This window comes from Prionailurus bengalensis, chromosome D3 (assembly GCF_016509475.1).
Source record: "Prionailurus bengalensis isolate Pbe53 chromosome D3, Fcat_Pben_1.1_paternal_pri, whole genome shotgun sequence".
Classification (NCBI taxonomy): Eukaryota; Metazoa; Chordata; class Mammalia; order Carnivora; family Felidae; genus Prionailurus; species Prionailurus bengalensis.
The window spans coordinates 30,354,612-30,369,347 of record NC_057356.1 but is presented as its reverse complement, the minus strand read 5'-3'; the positions used below and the strand labels follow the sequence as shown (position 1 = coordinate 30,369,347).

The window sequence follows — 14,736 nt, the reverse complement described above, 5'->3', positions numbered from 1 at the left end:
CAGAGCTGTGGAGAGGGTATAGTGAGTTAATAACATAGGTAACCCTAGAACTAATTCATCATTCTTTCATTCATTCATTCATTCATTCATTCATTCGCTGGCACAGAAGAGCTCATTCAGAGGGATATGGATAGTGAGGATACAGAGGGTGGATGTATCAGTCTGCCCTGGCCGCCATAACAAGGTACCACACACTGAGTGGCTTAAACAACAGAAATGTATTTTGTCACAGTGCTGGAGGCTGGAGGTCCAAGGTCATGATGTCAGCAGGGTTGGCTTCTGCGGGCCACGAGGGAAGGCTCTGTTCCCGGCGTTCCTTGTGGATGGCCCTCTTCTCCCCGTGTCTTCATGTGGCCTTCCCTCTGTGGTGGTCTGTGTCCCAATTTCCTCTTATAAGGACACCAGTCACACCAGATGAGGCCCCACCCTCATGACCTCATTGTAACATAATTACCTCTGTAAAGATCTTGGCTCCAAATAGATCACATCCTGAGGTCCTAGGGGTTAAGGTTTCAGCATGTGATTGGGGGGCAGGGACACAGTTGAGCCCATCACAGTTGGGGAGGTGAAGGCATCCTGGAAAGTGGGAGTTGGGTAGGTCTTTGAGGCCAGAGGGGTAAACTGAGGCCCCTCGGGGCAGTGCTAGCAGCCACAGCCAGGACTTAGAGCTTAGGGATTTTCCATCCCGGCAACCTTTCGTGGATGGAGCAGGTGGGTCCTGGCGGTGACTGCACTAGCCACTGGGGGGGGGAGGGGGACGCGGGCAGACGGCAGGGCCCCTGCGTCACAGTCACTCTGGCAGGCGACAGGCAGATGGCCACCTCCGAGGGGCAGGCGGACATTGGCAGGAGGGCTACAAGCTGCCTGAGAGAGGGCTGGCCCCTGCGAAGAGCTGGGGCTGGCCCTGTGTGTGGGGTGGTCAGCTGCGTTAGCACTCCCCCCCGTGCTGTCCTCTTGTGTGACACCAGGGCGGGCAGCCTGGGCCAGCCCAGTGGTACCAGACATTCTCACGCAGGATCAGTGAGTTGGAGAAACACACTCCTGTGTGTTTCCCCTTGATCCCACACTCTTCCTGGACGATGGCGCAGACACCAGAGGTGTGTGGGTTTGCTACACCTCAGGCAGTTCTCCGACGCCAGCCGGGTGGCCGCCCCTTAACCGAATTCTGACGCTAGCTGCCTAGAGTCAGTGTCAGGTCCCACAGGTGAGGGGCCCCAGTCCTGCAAGACTGTCCCCCACTTGAGGTGCAAGTCTCGGATTGTCACCTGTACTTCTTTGTTCGTTTTGTTTATCTTTATTTTTGAGAGAGACAGAGAGAGAGCACGTGCGCACAAATATGGGGAGGGGCAGAGAGAGAGGGAGACACAGAATCCAGAGCAGGCTCCAGGCTCTGAGCTGTCAGCACAGAACCCAATGTGGCTCACGAACTGCAAGATCATGACCTGAGCTAAAGTCGGACGCTTAACCGACTGAGCCACCCAGGCGCCCCATCCCCTGTACTTCTTGATGGCCACATACTGGGGTTCCCCTAGCCCCCTCCTTCGGTTTGATCATTTGCTCATAGGAGTCAGGGAAACACTTAGGTTCACCACTTTATGACAAAAAGGTACGATACAGGATGCAGATGAACATCCAGATGGAAGAGGTGTGTAGGGCAAGGTCTGGGGGAAGGACACAGAGCCTCCGTGTCATCTTGTGACACCCTTCCATCACCTCCATGTTCGGCAGCCTGCTGTCCAAGCCTCATACTTGGGGATTTTTATGGAGGCTTCATTAACACAGACATGATGGAGAGTGAACTCAGTCGGCCTCCCTGTCCCCTTCCGGGAGAATGAGGGATGGGGCTGAAAGTTCCAAGCTTCTCATCATAGCTTGGTCTTTCTGGTGACCAGTCCCCATCCCGAAGCGATCCAGGAGCCCGCCAGGCATCACCTCATTAGAACAAAGGACATTCCTCTCACCCAGGAGAGTCCAAGGGATTTAGAAATTCTGTGTCAGGAACTGAGGTCAAAGATCAAATGGTAGAATAGAAGATGCCCCTAGCGCTGTGATCACTTAGGAAATTACCAGGGTTTTAGGAGCTCTGTGCGGGGAACTGGGGGCCAAGACCAACAGGTATATGTTTTTTATTATTTTGCGGTCAGCAAACTGTTGCCCAAAGGACAAACCCGGCTCTCCACTTGGTTTTGTAAATAAAGTTTTATTGGAACACAGCCACGCTCATTCATTGGCATATGGCTGCTCTCCGGATACAAGGGTGAAGTTAAATACTTGAGACAGAGACCAGATGGCCAGCAAAGCCAAGAACGCTTACTCCGTAGATCTGTACAGAAACGGTTTGCAGACCCTTGTTTTTGTGCTTCTCTGTCTATAGTTCTAGGTACCAGGTTCACGCCTGGAACTTCCTTGTTGTGCTGCCTTAGAGAAGTGTCTTAGTCCATTTGGGCTGCTAAAACAAAAATACCGTAGAGTGGGTGGCTTAAAAAACAGAGATTTATTTCTCAACAGTTCTGGAAATCGAGAGGTCCAAGATCAAGGTGCCAGTAGTTCAGTGTCTGCTGAGAACCCGCTCCCTGGTTCACAGACAGCTGTCTTCTCTCTATGTCCTCACATGACAGAAGAGGGAAGGGAGCTCTCCAGGGTCTCTTTCCTGAGGTCACCAATCCTACCCATGACCTCATCACCTCCCACAGGCCCGCCTCGTAATACCCCCATCACACTGGGGATTAGAATCTCAACATAGGAATTTGGGGGGAACTGAAACATTCAGTCCATTGCAAGGAGTGTCCTCCTCCCCAGAGCCTCAGTTTTCCCCCTCTGTACATGGGGAGACTATTACCCTGAACTGTTGGGATGATCCCATGGGGCAAGGCAGGCAGGAGAGAACTTCACAAAGTGCCACACTCTCGGGACTTATTCTCTCCATTCTACCTGCTGATAGCCTCCACCTTGCTGTGCTGGCAGCATGGAGCCTGGAGCCTGCTTCCCCCTCTCTGACCCTTTCTCTCTCTCTCTCTCTCAAAAATAAACATCAAAATTTTTTTTTAAAAATCAACAGCAAAATATTTACTTACACTATATTAACACATAGTATCCACACTTGTAAAAATTGTGGTAAAATACACAACATAAAATTTTGCCTTCATCATTTTTAAGTTCGGTAGTGCTGAGTAATTCACATTGTTGTGTGGTCAGTCTTTTCGTCTCCCAAAACTACAGCTCTGTACCCGTTAAGTAATAATTTCCCTTTCTCTCCTCCCCCCAGCCCCTGGCAACCACCATTCTGTTTTCTGTCTCTATGAACTTGCCTCCTCTAGGCACCGTTCATAAGTATTTTGTCTCTTTGTGACTGGCTTATTTCACTTAGCGTGACATGTTCAAGGTTCACGCATGTAGTGGCAGGTGTCAGAATTCCCTTCCTTTTTTTTTTTCTTTTTAAATTTTATGTGTATATTTTGAGGGGGGGGAGGGACAGGCAGAGAGAGAGGGGGAGAGAGAGAGAGAATCCTAAGCAGGCTCCACACCATCAGTGCAGAGCCCAACACAGGGCTCTATCCCACAAACCATGAGACCACGCCCCAAGCCAAGATCCAGGGTCGGACACTCAACCAACTGAGCCACCCAGGTGCCCCAGAACTTCCTCCCTTTTAAGGCTGAGTTATATTCCCTTGAATGTGTCTGCTACATTTTGTTTATCCATTTGTCCATCAATGGACACTTGGGTTGTTTCTGCCCTTGGCTGTTGTGGATAGTGCTGCCGTGAACATGGGTGTGCAAATCTCTCTTCAGCACTCTGCTTTCAGTCCTTTGGGGTATATACCCAGAAGAGAACTGCTGGATCAGATGCTGATTTTCTGTTTAATTTTTTGAGGACCTGCCATCCTCTTTTCCTTAGGAACCGCACGATTCTACGTGCCCTTCAGCAATGCACGAGAGTTCCGATTTCTCCATATGTGCACTCACACTTGTTATTTTCCGTTTTTCAATAGGAGCCATCCTAATAGGTGTGAGGCGGTCAGTATCTCATCACGGTTTTGATTTGCACTTTCCTGATGATGAATGATGTTGAGCATCTTTGCGTGTGCTTGTTGGCCATGTGTTTTATCTTCTCTGGAGACGTGTCTGTCCAGGTCCTTTGCCCATTTGGGAATCAGGTTGTTTTTTGTTGCTGAGTTGTAGGAATGCATCATACAGTCTAGACATTAGCTCCTTATGAGATACACGATTTGCAGGTATTTTCACCCATTCCATGGGTGTTGCCTTTTCACTCTGTTTATTGTGTCCTTTGATGTACGGAAGTTTGTTTGTTTACTTTGACATGGTCCAGTTTATTTCTTTTTTTTTTTTTTTTTAATTTTTTTTCAACATTTTTTATTTATTTTTGGGACAGAGAGAGACAGAGCATGAACGGGGGAGGGGCAGAGAGAGAGGGAGACACAGAATCGGAAACAGGCTCCAGGCTCTGAGCCATCAGCCCAGAGCCTGACGCGGGGCTCGAACTCACGGACCGCGAGATCGTGACCTGGCTGAAGTCGGACGCTTAACCGACTGCGCCACCCAGGCGCCCCTGGTCCAGTTTATTTCATGTTACTTTTGCCTGCTCTGCTTTTGGTGTCACAGCCAAGAAATCGTTGCCAAATCATGGCGCTTCTCTGCTATGTTTTCTTTGAGGAGTTCTGTAGTGTTCGCTCTGGTATTTAGGCCTTTGATCCATTTTGAGTTGATTTTTGTGTATGGTACAGGTGAGGGTCTCACTTCATTCTTTTCCATGTGGACATCCAGTTTTCTCAAGAGCATTTGTAGGAGACTGCTCCCCCCCCCCAACACTGAATGGTCTTGTCATCTTTGTCAAAATCGTTTGATATGTACTGATAGACGTGAGGGTTTATTTCTGTTCTTCACCACTTGTGTTTATGCTGGTACCTCAAACTATGCTAGTATTTTTATTACCATAGTTTTATAATGAGGTTTGAAGTCAGGAAATACCAAACTTCTAGCTTTGTTCTTCCTTTTCAAGATTGCTTTACCTATTCATGGGAGTCCTTATGACTTTTAGGATAGAGTTTCCTTTTTCTGCAAAAAAAACCAAAACCAAAAACCAAAACCAAAAACACCACGCCAAAGCAACATCAACAAAATGCCATTGGGATTTTGATGGCGATTACACGTAGATTGCTTTGGGTTTTATTGACAACAATATTAAGTCTTTCAATCTCTGAACACATGGAAAACCTTTCCATTTATTTGCATCTTTAAAAAGTTCTGTCGGGGTGCCTGGGTGGCTTAGTCGGTTGTGCATCCAACTTCGGCTCAGGTCGTGATCTCACAGCTTGTGGGTTCGAGCCCTGCATCGGCCTCTGTGCTGACAGTCCAGATCCTGGAGCCTGCCTCTCTCTCTGTGCCCCTCCCCTGCTCATGCTTTGTCTCTTTCTCCTTCAAAAATGAATAAACATTAAAAATAACAGTAATAATAATAATAATAATAACAATAGTAATAAAGTTCTCTCAGCAGGTTTACTGTAGCTTTCAATATACAGGTCTTTCACCTCCTTGGTTAAGTTTATCCCTAAGTATTTTATTCTTTTGGATGCTACTTTTTTTTTTTAGTGTTTCTTTATTTTTGAGAGAGAGAGAGAGAGCATGAGCAGGGGAGGGGCAGAGAGAGAGGAAGAGAGAGAGAATCCGAAGCAGGCTCCGTACTATCAGCACAGAGCCCGACATGGGGCTCCAACTCAGAAACCGCGAGCTCACGACCTCCGCTGAAGTTGGACGCTTAACTGACTGAGCCACGCAGGCACCCCTGTTTTTGATGCTATTGTAAACAGAATATTTAACATTTTGTTTTGGGATTGTTCATCGGTAGTGTTTAGAAATACAGCTAATTTTCACGTATGGATTTTGTATCCTGCAACATTGCTGAATTTATTTATGACTGCTAACAGTTTTCTTGTGGCGTTTCTAGGGTTTTCGGGGCATAAGATCACCTGAGATCATTTTACTTCTTTCTTTCCGATTTGCATTCCTTTGGTTTCTTTTCCTTGTCCTAATTCATCTGGCTAGAGCTTCCAATGCTACGTGAAGTAAAAGAGGCGAGCAGAGGTGTCTTTGTCTTGCTCTTGACTTTGAAGGAAAAACTTTCTGTCTTCCACCATCACATGGGATGGTAACTCTGGGTTTTTCCTACATGACTTTCATACGTGACCGGTAGTTTCTTCCTGTTCTTAGTTTGGTGAGAGTTTTTATGACGAACGGGTGTTGAATTTTGCCACATTCTTTTTCTGTATCAGCCGCGATGCCCATGTGGTACTTTTCTCTTCGTTATGTTAATGCTGGTGTCTTGCGTTGGTCGGTTTTTGTGCCTTGAACCCTCGCTGCATCTTAGCAGTAAATCCTACTTGGTCATGGCGCTTGTGGAGCTCTCCGGATCCTGCCGAGTTCTGTTTGCCAGTGTTTTGTTGAGCCTTCTGATGGAGTCACTCTTTGGAGACATTGGTCTCCAGTGTTTGTGTCATGACTTGCTTGGCTTTGCTTTCCAAGGTAAGTCGGCCTCATGCAACGCAAGTATTCCCTCCTCTTCCATTATTATTATTATTTTAGAAGAATTTGAGGAGGATTGGTGTTAATTCTGATTTTTGTCGAGTCTTTCTTTCTCTCTCTCTCTCTTTTTTTTGCTCTTAGTCAGTCTGGCTTAAAGGTTTGTCAATTCTGCTGATCTTTTGGAAGACTCAACTCTTGGTTTTGTTAAAACCTACCCTTGTATTTCTTCTCTTTCTTTTGTTTATCTCTGCTGTGACATTGCGATGACCTTCCTTCTGCTAGCTTTGGGTTTTGTTTGTTCTTCTGTAGTTCCTCGAGGTGTCAAGTTAGACTGTTGATTGGAGACCTTCCTTGTTGTTTGAACATAAGCACTTCCAGCTGTAGATGCCCCTTGTACCCTGCTTTCTTTACATCCCCTGGATTTTGATACGTTGCCTTTTCCTTTCCATTTGTCTCAAGATACTTGCTGATTTCTGTTGTGATTTCTTCTTTGACCCGTTGGTTGTTGGAGACTGTGTATGGTTTGGGGCACCTGGGTGGCTCAGTCAGTTGAGTGTCTCTCTCTTTTTTTTTTAATATAATTTATTGCCAAACTGGCTTACATACAATGTATGTACATACAATTACATACAGTGCTCGTCCCAATAAGCGCCCTCCTTAATGCCCATCACCCATTTAGCCCATCCCCCCACCCACTTCCCCTCCAGCAACCTTCAGTTTGTTCTCTGAACATTTAAGAGTCTCTTATGGGGGCGCCTGGGTGGCTCAGTCTGTCGAGGGACCAACTTTGGCTCAGGTCATGATCTCATGGTTCATGAGTTCGAGCCCCACGTTGGGCTTTGTGCTGACAGCTTAGAGCCTGGAACCTGCTTCGGATTCTGTGCCTCCCTCTCTCCCTGTCCCTCCCCCACTTGTGCTCTGTCTCTCCAAAAATATATAAGCGTTGAAAAAAAAAAAGAGTGTCTTATGGCTCAGGTCATGATCTCACAGTCCTGGGTTCAAGCCCCGCGTCGGGCTCTGTGCTTATCAATCTGATGGGTGTTCGAGAGCAGCCACTGTGGGGACCCTTGAAGCAGGGGGATTTTATTCTCCTGAACAGGTTACTGTTTCAGCCAGAATAGAGAGACCAGGTGAGGTTTTAGGCAAGTAACACTGCAGGCACCCTCTGCAGCAGGCTCTGTGCTCAGCACATGGTGTGCGTTACCTTGTTCAGTCTTCCCGCAGCCCCATGAGGCAGGTGCTGTTCCTCTACGCCCTGTACCCAGCGAGAAAACTAAGGTTCAGAGAGGTGATGTGATTTGACTGTGGAAACACAATCAGTAGCCACAGTGGCCAGGATATGGCAGCTGGAGCTGAGATGTGGGGAAAAAAAAGTCCTAAGCCAAAAGTCCAGCCATGGCTTCCTAGCTTTGTGGCCTTCAGTAGGCCAGTTTGCCTCCCGACCCTCAAGTTTCCACACCTGTAAACAGGGCCGGTTCCAGGGGTTCGGCTAGGTAGTTTTCAGACTTGGAAATGCTGCTGGCGAAGCCCAGCTTAGAGCCCGCTGAGCTCAGAGGTCAGCGCTGTCCACGGGGTGAGTGCTGACTCGGTTGTGTGGGGCAGACACTGCAGGGCATGGCCAGGGATGCTCTGAGTTCTGTTTTCCCCTCCAGGAGGCACCTGCAAGGAAGGGGAGAGGGGCATGGAGAGCCTGCGATCGCTCTCCGGTGGGTGCACTGCTGAGCTGGCCTGGCTGAGGCCGAGTAGGTCACGGGGCAGCCAGGAAGGGAGCGGCTGCTGATGGAGGGGGTTGGATTCAGAACTGCTCCTGTTACCCCATGTCGCAGCCCTGGCGATGCAGAGCTGGGACCGGCCTTTGAGGTCATCTCTCTTGGCCTCCTCAACCTCAAGGTGGGGAAACTGAGCCTCTAGAGAGGAGAAATGCATGGCTAAAGCCCCGTGGTGACGCTGGGCAGACTGGGGGCCAGAATCCAGCAAAGCAGAAGGGTGTTCAGGCCACTGGAGAGTCATCTCTGTGAGCAGAGGCACGGCTGCCCTTTCAGCACTGTGTCCCTCACTCCTGGTGCATCAGGGGCACTCAAAAAAGATTTGTTGAGTGTGTGAGGATAGTAGGAAAACACACCCCCAGGGAGTCAGACAGCCTGGAATTCGGTGTCTGCTCTGGGCCAGCTTTACTTCTCTGGGCAAGTTTGCTTCACTTTGCTGAGCCTCGGTTTCCCAAATTGAGGTCACAGACCCAACTGGGAGGTGCCTGAGCAGGGATTGGAACCCAGAGCTACTAGATTCCAGGCCTGATTTATCACTATACCTTCCTGATTCTTTTATATACTTGTTTCCCTTTCTTTCTTTCTTCCTTCCTTCCTTCCTTCCTTCCTTCCTTCCTTCCTTCTTTCTCTCCTTCTCTCCTTCTCTCCTTCCTTCCAAAAATATTTATTGAGTACCTGCTATGTGCCAGGCACTGTTTTGGTCTCCATGGATACAGAAGTGAACAAGATAGGTGAGGCCCTGGCCTCAGGGAATTTATATCTTAGAAGAAGGTAATAGTAAGCAAGTAAACAGGACAGGAATAGCATATGTACCCAGAAGGGACTGTAACGGGGTGTGAGTGGTGTCAGGGGAGGGCTGTGTCAGATAAGGGGCTCAAGGAAGATGACATTTCGTGTGACACCTGAGAAGAACCAGCCACGCAGAGAGCCTGAAGAAATAATTCAGTAAAACATGATGCTCTCTCACAGGCCACAGGCCTCAGACTTGCAGAAGGCGCCATGAGGAGGGCATGGAAGGAGAGAAGTTATCAAAGAACCCCAGATGGCCTCAGAGGGCCAGGAAGGACGACACGGCCCTTGGGGATGACCGCACCCTGGGTCGCGTTTGGGTCTCTCCGTCCAACTGCCTCTGCCCTTCCAGGTGAAGCAGATCATGGAGGAGGCAGTCACACGGAAGTTCGTCCATGAGGACGGCAGCCACATCATCTCCTTCTGTGGTGAGTCCATGGACCCTGACCTGGAAAGGGACTTCTTTCTCTGTGGGCTGCCTTGGGGGAGTGGCGTCTTTGTGCCAGGATTCTCACACCGTGTTTTGACTTTGTGACTCTGAAGTTATTTTTGGATTCCCGGGGGGCTCTGTGAGGGAATTTGGAACCACGGAGAAGTCGAGAGAAGAAAGGAAGAATGGCCTGTGTACCCAGCAAGAGCTAGTCACTGCTGACGCTGGAGGGACTGTCTTCCCCTCCTGTGGGCTCAGTTCACAGCTACCCATCCCCCTAGTGACGTTGGTCTCGCATCTGATGACAGACTCTGCACCCTTTCCTCACCCTGCCTGTGGCTGTTGCCAAATGAAGGGGGAGGATGGATGGGCTTTAAAGACATAGGGAATCGGGAGCCATTGATCCATCCTAAGGGATCATGTCCAGCTGGCTCAGCAGAGGAGGCAGGCCCAGGGCTCGGAGCTTGACTTGTATCCTTGAACCAGCTGTGCTCACAAGATTCCAGAAATAAATAACCGTGCTGCCAGGTTCTTACTGTCCTTCCACAATGGCTGCAGACACATGTTTCACGTGTCCCCACAGTCAGGGTTCAGCTTCTAATCCATGTGTATGTATAAGCAGGGATGTTTCTTTCTGCCTGAAAACCTTTTCATTCCATGACTGGAGTGTCTCGCAATGGAGGACGTGCTGTATCTCCCTTCTCGCGCTCTTGGCCCCGAGGAGAGGCCAGAGCGAGGAGACCTGGTCAGCCCTCAGCTTCATCCAGATGGCTGGAGGCACTACCCATGGGAGCACATGCCGTGACCTGGGAGCCCACTGCTGTCAGGTTAGCCCCTTTGCAGCCAGGCAGACCTGGGTTCAGATCCCTCCTCTGCCATTTGTTTGTTGGCTGACGTTGGCAAAAAAAAAAAAATTAAGTTTATTTGGAGAGAGAATGTGTGGGCAGAGGGAGGGCAGAGAGAGAGGAAGAGAGACAGAGAGAATCTCAAGCAGGCTCTACGCTGTGAGCGCAGAGCCTGATGCGGGCCCCGAACCCATGAACCATGAGATCGTGACCTGAGCCGAAGTCGGACGCTTAACCGACTGAGCCATCCAGGTGCCCCCAAGTTTCTTTTTAAAGTGAGATATGTTTATTTAAATTACATATATGTGTGTGTGTGTGTGTGTTTATATACTTGTATGGGTATATATAGGTGTGTATATATATATATATATATATACGTCTGCATACGTACATGTGTATATACGCATAAATGTTAACGTGAGAATGTATATATGCCTAATTTTTTTTTATCCTGGACATCTCTATTTGCAAAGAAAATAATAGGCATACTTCAGAGTGTGCGACCATGCTCACCCGTTGAAGATTTAGAGGAACAGAACGGGATAAAAATCATGATTCTCTAACTCCAACCCCAGTGTTTGGATGAGGGAGGAAGGGTGATGTCACTGCAGGGTGAGGCCTGCAGGGGTCTCCCTGTGGTGTCTCTGTTCCGTTGTGCCTTATGAGCCATTGTCAGAAAGACGCGAGGCATGTCTCCAGTGCTTGAACAGTTAATTAACTTATTGCAGTCTAAACAAAAGTGTAGTGTGTGCAAGCAAAAATGAAGATATTTCAGAGAGTCTCACCCAGAATATATTAAACCCATGGGCAGATTAGGCAATAGGGTGGGCATCCGTTCAAAGCCAAGTAATCGCTGGGGCACCTGGCTGGCTCATTCAGTAGAGCACGTGACTCTGGAGCTCAACGTTGTGAGTTCCAGCCCCACGTTGGGCGTGGAGCGTCCGTAAAAAAAAAAAAAAAAAAAAACTATAATCATAACGTTTTGAAAAAAGTCAAATAATTGCCAACAAAAACAAACCAAGACAAGCAATTGCACCAAACCTCTCGGTATTTCTCCTTGTGTGCAACATAACCTGGGCCAGGCTCTTAACCCTGAGGCTGCTGGAGTATTCCTTCTGTGGAGTCACAGTAACTAGAACGCTCACTTCTTGGGTTTTTTCCACAAGGATTAGGTAAGGTAAACCTTAACACTGGTCTCACACCCAGAAGATACCCAATAAGGAGTAGCTCTTATAATATGCTCAGTTTTTCCATCAACATCGATTATGCTCCTATGATATACCAGAGTGAGCTCCCTCCCAGTCTGCTGTGTAAGACAGAAGATAAGAAAATACTCAATAAAGCGCTGCTGAAAGTACCCGAAATAAGACTGGGGCCATCAGAATGGCCTGCACAGGGACTGTTTCCTGGGGGGAGGGGGATGGGGGGGACACTAAGGCCCAGAGAGGGAAAGCGATTTGCCTGAGGTCACACAGCAAGTTAGTGATAGAGCCCAGGCTACTGCCCAGGTCTTCTGCTCTGAGCAGGGCTGGGCGGGGTGTCCAGGGGAAACACAGACATGGGAAGATGACGACAGTCCTCTCTCTCAGATCCTTTGTGGCGGCACAAGTGCTGTGAGCACACTTTGGGCTCAGACCTGGGTTTGGATCCCAGCTCGTCTGGGTGGCCCTGGGCAATTCAGTTCCCCTCTTAGGGCCTCAGTTTCCACATCTGAGAAATGGAGATGGTGTTCCTTTCTTCCTTGGCTGTGGCAGAGATGGAACGGGATCCATAATGTTAGCTGTTCCTGGAATCACAGTAGTGGTGACGATCATGTGATTCTTCAGCCCAGATAAAGCCCACCAGTCGTGTGGTCAGCCTCCCCTCCCTCACTGACAGGAGTAATAGCTAACGTCCCTAAAGCGCTCACTCTGTGCCCAACTATGTGAAGCGCTTGCCATGCATTTTCCCCACCTCGCTTGCTGCAACCATGTCAGATGCCTGTTCGTACTATCCCCATTTCACAGATGAGGATACTGAGACACAGAGAGAGGAAGTCATTGCCCAAGGTCACGCAGCCGGTTAGTGTCTGGGAGAGGATATGAACACAGACAGTCTGACCTCGGGCAGCAAACACAGGTTCACTGCTAAGCTCTCCTGCTCCCTTTTGAGGGAGTGGAAGGCAGAGAGACGTACGTGATTTTCCTTTGATGCTTTCGTGGATTTCGCGATTCTGGGGCGCCCTGCTCTCCAAGGCACCTCTGTGTGGCTGAAGACCTGAGCTGGGCTGGGTGCTGGGGAGCACGGGTAGGGCAGGGCCTGCTGACCATTGTGTCCCTGCAGCGGCTGTAGAGGCCTGCGTCCTGCATGGGCTGCGGCGGCGGGCGGCTGGCTTTCTGCGCAGCAACAAGATTGCAGCTCTCTTCATGAAAGTGGGCAAGAACTTCCCACCGGCCGAAGAGCTGAGCCGCAAGGTGCAGGACCTGGAACAGCTGATGGAGAGCGCATGAGTGTGGAGCATGGGGTATGGGCTGGAGCGTTTCCTGCAGGGGACAGTCCAGGCTCCTCCCTGAGCTCTGCCAGAACCCGCACCTCCTGGCACTGTCTGCACTCTGCTTTCGCTCCTCAAACCCGCCAGACTCTTTCCTACCCCGGGGCCTTTGCACATGCTCTACCTACCACCCGGTTCACACGCCTCACCTTCCAGGGCTGGTGCCTGGTCATCATTCAGGCTTTCCCCCAGTTAAGGGTAAACTCCAACCCTCACCCCATTTCTCTTACATATCACTGCTTATTTTCTCTCCTGTGGTTATCACCACCTCTATTCATTCCTTTGTGTACTTTTTACTTGATTGTTGTCTATCTCTCCTCCTTGGCTCTGAACTCCATGAGAACAGGCCACTAAAATCTGTTATTCCCCATTTTGTCCCCAGTGTTTGGACAGTGCCCAGCACCTGGTAAAATGCTCAAGAAATGATTGTTGAATGAGTAAGTGTCTGCTGTTAGCCAAACCCATTCCGCATGCAGGAAGACCAAGTTTAATGAAACTACTGTGGTCTCCATCTGCATGGACCAGATGCTGACACTGAGGCAACAAGGGGAACGGTGACTTCACTCACACGTCTGGACGGCTGATTTCCTGGGGGGAGGGCTCAGGGCCTGAGGGCATGTACGTGAGAACCTCCCACCAGAGTCCCGACCGCACAGTTTGACTCTACGCCAGAGCCGCGGTCTGGAGCCTGGTCAGGGCTGGCAAAGAGGTTTCAGCTCCCGTTGGTGCTAGCAGCCGCCCACAGGACCTTGTTGTGAAAGATTCCGGAGCCGTGATTGGGCTTCATGGGAAAGAATGTGTGGATTGATTCGCCGTGTGTGTGACGGGCAAGAGAAGGGAGAGAGAGGCGCACATGCTGTGTGTGCCGTGGGTAATCACTCCTCCTCAGCAGGTGGGAGATGGTCCTTTCCCTCCCTTGCAGGCTGTGCCAGCCCAGAGCTGCTGGCCAGAACTGTGGCACGGGCAAGGCTGTGGACTTAGCGTCACCGCCTCCCTTTCGGAATCAGACTCCTCAGCCACTTGGTCTTCAAGGTGCCTTCCAGTCCGTATGCTAAATTCCCAAGTGTTTGCTGATAACTTCCGAAAGGGAGCGATTTCCATGGGCCTTCCATAATATCGGGAATGACTTTCTCATGGAGGAATTAGAGATACCCATGCCAGGTGGTAAGGGAGAGCCATTCATTTCATTCATGCAATCGCTCATTCATGAGAGAGGGAAGGGGAGAGAGGGAATGAGAGAGAGAGATGAAGAGAAGTATCGCTATGAGAATCTGGCTTGCCCATCAACAATATATGAAGGTGTCTGTTTTATCGCATCTTCACACTCACTGGGTGTTCTCATTTTTTCAACACGTCACCCACTTGCCAGGAGCAATGTGGGCTTTTGTTGTTGTTTTAGTCACCGTTCCTTCATTCCCTAGAGAGGTTGGGCATTTTGCTGTTTGCACATTGGTCCTGTTGGATCTCCTTTTTTGTGAATATTCCTCCTCCTTCTGTACTGGTTTTGAAGGCGAAACCAGATTCAGGGCCTCCAGGAGAATGTGCGGAAGCTGCCGAAGCTGCCCAGCCTGTCCCCACTTGCCATCAAGCACCTGTGGATCCGCACTGCTTTGTTTGAGAAGGTCCTGGACAAAATTGTGCATTACCTGGTGGAAAACAGCAGGTGAGTGAGAAAGAGCAGCCGCCGTGGCGTGCTCTGGCGCCACCTTCTGGCCATTTTGGGAACTGCACCCTATGGCACAAAGCAACTTTCTTTTCTCTCCTGTTGACGTGCACTTGATTTGAAAGCAAGTTAGATAAAGGCCTTCTGGATGTTTGCCTCTAAATGAGCCCAGCTTA

General features: G+C 49.4%; 1 protein-coding gene across 1 annotated transcript in view; it reads left to right on the top strand.

Annotated features, from left to right (window-relative positions):
- LOC122470935 (small G protein signaling modulator 1-like) overlaps nt 1-14,736 on the top strand; it is a 75,123-nt gene that overhangs the window by 24,256 nt on the left and 36,131 nt on the right. Inside the window, 3 exon segments of the mRNA XM_043559178.1 lie at nt 9,445-9,520; nt 12,690-12,852; nt 14,408-14,560. Coding sequence (XP_043415113.1) covers nt 9,445-9,520; nt 12,690-12,852; nt 14,408-14,560 — 392 coding nt within the window.